Below are 6,271 nucleotides of genomic sequence, written 5' to 3'. Positions count from 1 at the left end.
CGCCAAACTTATGACATCATAAAATTAAATCGGACTCAAAATATTGCGTCACATTTAATCCAAAACGCCAACCTCAGGCTCCATCTCCACGGGCGCCGCTGGTGTAGTGGTATCATGCAAGATTCCCATTCTTGCGACCCGGGTTCGATTCCCGGGCGGCGCACCACTTTTTGTTGATAAAACCGTCTGATGGACTAAAGTAACTGAATACATTTCTGAAAATGTACGAAAAACTTATCTAAACTTGCACGCCGTAACTACTACGCTGTTTTGATCGATAAATTCCCAAAGTTTGTATATACACAGTTAACTATAATGTACGTACAAGCAGGTGAAAAAACAGAAACATTGGAAAAGTTGAATATTTGATACTGCGGGGAGATTAAGGATGAAAAGCCAGCTAGCTCGGCTACATTGCCTCGAGAGCATCCATTCCCTGCTGGCGCGTGGAACCTGTCGCCTGGCAACCAGCTGAATGTCGTCTGTATGCTTGTTTATGTTGTTCAAAGCAACGGCGTAGACGAGAGAAGGCACCACAAGCTACCGATTGCGTCGAAATGAAGTCCGTTAAATCTGGTCGAAGTGCGTCGGTTTGCGAGCTAAACTGTGAAACGACGGACGGATGTCTCAGTATGTGCGGCATGTGCCCATCTTGCGCCTTTGCCCCGAAGCCACCGGGCTCCACTCAGTGTTTGTGGAGGGTGTCGGATGAATTCAAAAGGAGATTCGTCGTGGGGCTCGTTTTACGGTGCCAAAGCAGCAAAGTGCTTGAACGCATCCAGACTATGCTGAGTGTAACGTCGTGGACTTTACTGACATACGCCAGGTCGAGGAGCCCAACTTCTCCTCAAGATTACCCCCGTCGCAGTGCAGACCCAGGACGGGAGGGGAAACCACTTGGCTTGGACATAAACGGGATCTGGGACTGGTTCAATAGCAGCCCCGACTGGATAAAATCGCGCTATCTGTTCTGTCTTTTTTCATTGTGTGACTCGGAACTGTTGCGCATGGTCGCTAATTTGTCCAGCGTGCTTCTGGTCAGACAGAAACGAGGATTTCTGCAGTTGAATGGTAAAAAGGACAACAGGAACACAGAAATACACCTCAAGAGTTGTGTATTTGACTAGCAATGCAATTCCTTGTGGTTACCACTAGAGGTCAGCAAAGTCAACAGAGTCGCACTGTTAGCAGCTCCAGGGCATATGATCTCCATTTATGAAATGGTTTAGTGAAACAAAATCTTTGCTGAACGACACACGGGTTTTGTGTTTATTTTGAACGTTTACAATTTTACTGACACGGAAATCTAATGTCCTTTTTTAGTGAGTAATCGCTGCAGCACTGAACACGATCAGGACAGTGATGAAGACTTGGAGGATCCTGCTCTTACGGTGGTGCCAGGATCCTCAAGGTCTGTGTCTGGAGTCAGCAGATACCGAGACTTCATAGGCTGCCTACCTGTTGATCTGTCAAAGAGGATATTAGGCAAGTCAGCACATAGGTAACACTTGCACACATGCCTTATTATATGATATAGTCCCATTTTCAGTGCAGGAATTTTACTTGAAGTGTCCCCTGACAAACTAATTCCAACTGAAAAAGGTTCCATTCAAGAGGATATGTGAACATTTAAAGACCTGACAAGCAGCCAATTGGCTGGCTTTTGTCTCTGAATTGTGTAAAGTTGTCAAAGCATTCTAAACTGTAAGTAGATAATATATTATAACATGTTTGTCCTCTACCAGGCCTGTTAGATGAGCACACTTTGAGAAGCTGCCAGAAGGTTTGTCAGTCCTGGCAGCATCTTGCACAGGAAACCACGGAGGAAGTCAAGTTCAGAAGAATTTTTCAGGATCAAGTTAAGGCAATGATGAAGGTGTGGCTTTTTACGGGATTCAGTAGCATAAATATTTCATCAAGCACTGTGGCTTTGTATATTTAGAAGTGTTCCAAGTTGCAGCTCAAACAGTTTTCTGATGTGACAAATGTGCGGTGGTGGAGTTTAGCTGTTCACAATATTACACAGTCAGCATTTGTTTTTTCTTTATAGAGGTGCAGAGTTAATATAGTCAGCCCAACCTACGCCAACATCATCGAAGTCCCTGTACCTGTCATGGAAGAGGAGAAAGCGGACGTTCATTCTAGTGTCCAAAAGGTCAACAAATCAATATCTTAGCTCTATAAACGCCTGTTTCTGTATCAGAGATCCGACTGGATTATTTTTTCTTTGATTGTCTCACAGGGGGAGCCATTTGAAGCTGCTTATGCCAAAGTCAAAACCAAGACAGTGCCAATGGAAGAGCGAAATGTTTATTGTGGCGCACATTTTACCACAGTGCTGCTGGACAAGTTAGTGTTAAGAGGGCCTGACTAAACCCAGCACGTTAGAATGAAAACACACGTTATGTGATATGGCTGATGTGATCCAGTTGTGTTTGACAGAGAAGACCCTCATCGCGTGGTGGACTACAGAGGTGGAACTTTAATGGCCACGGGCTCCAAGGACCGTGCGGTGCGTCTGCTTTATGTGGCATCAGAAACAAGCGTGGTGAAGGTGATGAAGGGCCATGTGGGCAGCATTCGGGCAGTGCTGCTCTGTCAGCACCGAGACCTGGTGATAACGGCGAGCTGCGATGCCAGTATCAGGTGAGGAGGGGACGCAAGCTGGTGCATGTCTTTAGAGCTCGGATTTGGAATAATAATGTGGTCAGAGTACGATAACTGAGAGGCTGGGTGTGTTTTTCCTGTTTTGTCACACCTGAAGGTGCTGGAGTTTGAAGACAGACAGGTGTGTGATGCTGCTGTATGGTCACACTGGCACCGTCAACTGCCTGGATGTCCATGAGGACAGACTCGTCTCAGGAGCTAAAGACTGTCAAGCAAAAGGTAAGTGGTCGTGCCAGCTGTGCCTTTATCTTGTACTTCGAAACAGTAAATATTTCACGTAAATTGCGAAAACCAGTGAACACTTTTATAATTGCTTAGACTGAAATAACATCAAGAACAAAACAAAAACGGCTGTTGGAAAAAATATCTTCATAAAGCTCATCTATCTAAAACAAAACGCGAAGCACAAAAGCTTTAGTTAAATCACATTTTGCAAAACCCTAAATCACATCCTTCAGTGCACTTTGTTCACCTGGAAGACGCTTGGCCTGCAAAATGCCACACCCCAATTACCACTCGGTCTCACTCACTTCTTACATTTTCAAACTCAACTGACAAAACCGTAAGAGAGGCCTGAGGTGACGAATGGAGCAGCATGGAGAGCAGAGCAAAAGAAACGGTGAGAGGAAGAGGAGGCTTAACTCTGTGTGTTTTTCCCGATATGCTACACCTAAACTGAAACCTCACTGCCGCACCGCCAGTGTGGAGTCTACACACAGGAAAGCAGTTTGAGCACTTTAAATTCAAGCACCCGAGTTCTGTTCAGTGTGTGAAGATCGGCTCAAGGACAGTCTACAGCAGCTGTGATCGGGGCCTCGTCAAAGTCTGGGACATGGAGTCCGCATCGCTGCTCAGGGTGAGAATATTATCTGTCATTTGTGCGCTTAATTACACGCTTTTAACAAACCCTTTTTTTAAACGCTCAGAGTTACCTTTATGTTATCTAGAATTTATGGTGTGCGTTTGCGTTGTCTGATGTCCACCTTTCCTGCAGGTGATTGATGCCCACAGGAGCTCAGTGAAGTGCCTGTTCTTCGACGAATGGCACTTCTTATCCGGGGACTCTAACGGTCAGGTCATGGCCTGGAGCGTCAGCTGTGACACTAAACACTGTCTTATGACCTTCAGTCATCCAAAGTGAGCGAGAAACTGATGAAGCTTTTCTCACAGAGCTGTGTGTTCCTGACATGAGCTTGTAGAAATACTCTCATTGTATCAGCACCTCGAACAAATGATGTTAAATAACTTTTGCCTTCTGTTTCACACAGTTATACTCTAATAGCCCTAAATGTTGAAATGAATGCTGACTTCTCTGCAGGGAGGTAAAATCTCTGACCCTCGTCTACCTCCGTGTTGTTACCGGCTGTGTGGATGGGAAGATTCGCATATTTAATTTCCTCACTGGAGACTGTCTGAGAGACATCACGGCAGAGGCTGAAACAGGCCGAATATTGTCCCTGCATTTCCATGACAACAGGTGATGCACTCTAATGACTGCTTGTTTAGTTTTTTGTTATTGCGGCGGCCAGATGCATCAGATCAAGTCTGCATTTGTCTCCCTCCTTTAGTATATTAGTGAACACGAAATCCTGTGTGAAGCGCTTCCAGTTTGCCAAAGTGTTCTGGGATTACACTGAGTCAGCAGAGGAAGGCCAAGGTGATGTTTCAGAGGAATCTGCAGCTTCGCTCGGAAAGCTTCCCGTCACGTCTGTCGGGGCCGATCGTATGGCGAAAGTGTCTTCGCCCAGACAGAAGATGCAGAGCTGTAACAAGAAACCAGACAGAGATGAGCTGCTTGGTCCCATCCTCTTCCCATCTACCACAGCTAAATCAGCTCAAGGTACGCATGCTCACGTGGATGTGAATAATATTAGGACCATGTTTAAAGATCATTTGGACGTTACTGTAGACGAAACCTTTCCTTTGCAGCCACAGAGCGCTGTGCTAAAGAGTCAGTGATGCTGAGCGAAAAGGCAACGCGTGAGCGGATGATGAGGAGGGGCCTTCATCATCCTCTGACACGCGACTCCCTCCTCCTCAGGGTCAATGCCGTCCAGAGGGCGCAGCGCACGGACGAAGTCAGCGTGAACATGGAGTGCAACGCAAGGCTGCGAGACTCCTGGGGTCCTCACACATCTCAGGATCCGCTGCACTCCAGGCCGCAGGCCCAGAAACAGACACATCCACTGTGGTCCACATGTGAGGGTCAGCCCAGGAGGGCCAAGACCTGCGTTCCAGTTTTAAAAAGAGCGGTCAGTCAAATTATGACAAACGTAGCCCAAGACCGAGCGCGGCGCAGAGCACAGCTTCACAGCGCTGACACACACAGAGCAATCAAGACAGTGAGTGGACTCACTGCAGGTGCCACAGAGGGGCCACGGGCTCCTGAGTGCAGGCTCATGAAGTCCTTACCTAACCCAGAATACTCCATGAAAAGCAGTACCAGCTTGCCAAGGATCAGCAGGATTTGGGCTGCCCACAGTGACCCTGCTGGAAGACTGCATCCAGGCCAAGAGTGATCTAATGCAGAGCTGTGAGCAAAGATTGAAGCAGGAGCGATAAGAAGCAGGAGAAAACAGTGTGCATGTGCACTGATGGGAGCTAATTTATCTTTTTATATGGCATAATTCATCAGCCGATCTCTTCATTGTCCAAGGCACCAAATTTAGTGATGTTTCATTAAAACTCCACTAGGGGTCAGTATTGTATCATCTGATTGTATCTGGACCAGGACTCAGGGTTATTATAGACTAGTTAGTTTCTTTGTTTTTAAAAGTTTATTCAGAATCTGTTTATTATCATCGGTAATATATTTCAGTTTTGTTCTTTCTTGGAAGTTGAAAGTAGCTTGAGTTTTTCAGTTTCAGTTCATAAATGTACCACACTGTGAATTAACAGCTTTGACATACTTTAAGTAGTTTGCTTCTATACTTTGATTGCATCCAAACTTGTGAAATAAAAAAAAAATATATTATTTTTGTAATTTTGAACACTTAATTATGACTTATTCACAGTTTTTAATTTTTTCCCCAGTTAAATGGCTTTTCAAACATGTTTTCTCAAATTAAAACCTGTTGTTTGTAGTTTTGTTAAACGTCTTCACATAGGAAGAATATTCTCATCCACTGAATGGTCTTCAGCAATCAAGCAACAACTAACCTTTGTGGATTTTTAGCTTCTGTGATAGCTAAAACAAGATGGGTGAAGTCATCAGAGTGGTGAGGAGTTTGTCCCAGCCAGAGAGACCTTTCACCCAGCCACCTGCCCTCTGGCCCTGCTGCCTCGAGGGCATCATTAGGGCCGAGGAGGTTGAAGATCACAGAGAAGGTCCTCTGCTTTGACAGCAGCAGCACAACAGCTGGGCACCCGTGAATAACAAAGGGATTATGAGGAGAACTGACTGGCTAAGACGTCCCACTTTGGAGAATCTCTTCTTTCAGGAGTGCTCTGCTGCTAATTAATTTGATCTGCAGAAAACTGGGAATAATGGTGTCTCAATGCAGTCCCCTCCTCCCACCCCCAAGCTCGACTTAGCTTCACCATGCAGCACAGCACCCCTATTGTTTCATCAGGTATGGAGTCTCTTGTCAAGGACCCGGCAGAG

At 45.8% G+C, this 6,271-nt stretch overlaps 1 protein-coding gene and 1 non-coding gene across 2 annotated transcripts; both read left to right on the top strand.

The window, feature by feature from the left end:
- The first annotated feature begins 92 nt into the window (after nt 1-92).
- trnag-ccc lies at nt 93-163 on the top strand. Its single transcript has one exon. It is a non-coding gene; the product is annotated as a tRNA-Gly (tRNA).
- On the top strand, nt 102-5,796 carry fbxw10 (F-box and WD repeat domain containing 10). The gene is made up of 12 exons (XM_046376655.1): nt 102-1,071; nt 1,324-1,485; nt 1,746-1,876; nt 2,051-2,155; nt 2,243-2,349; nt 2,443-2,646; nt 2,765-2,886; nt 3,369-3,523; nt 3,662-3,804; nt 3,986-4,144; nt 4,236-4,507; nt 4,597-5,796. Exons 1-12 carry the CDS (start codon nt 558-560, stop codon nt 5,184-5,186), a joined length of 2,664 nt encoding a protein of 887 aa, XP_046232611.1. The 5' UTR covers nt 102-557; the 3' UTR covers nt 5,187-5,796.
- Nucleotides 5,797-6,271: the final 475 nt, after the last annotated feature.

Source organism: Scatophagus argus, chromosome 21 (genome assembly GCF_020382885.2).
Source record: "Scatophagus argus isolate fScaArg1 chromosome 21, fScaArg1.pri, whole genome shotgun sequence".
Classification (NCBI taxonomy): domain Eukaryota; kingdom Metazoa; phylum Chordata; class Actinopteri; family Scatophagidae; genus Scatophagus; species Scatophagus argus.
The sequence above is the reverse complement of the archived record's forward strand: the minus strand, read 5'-3'. Positions and strand labels throughout refer to the sequence as shown.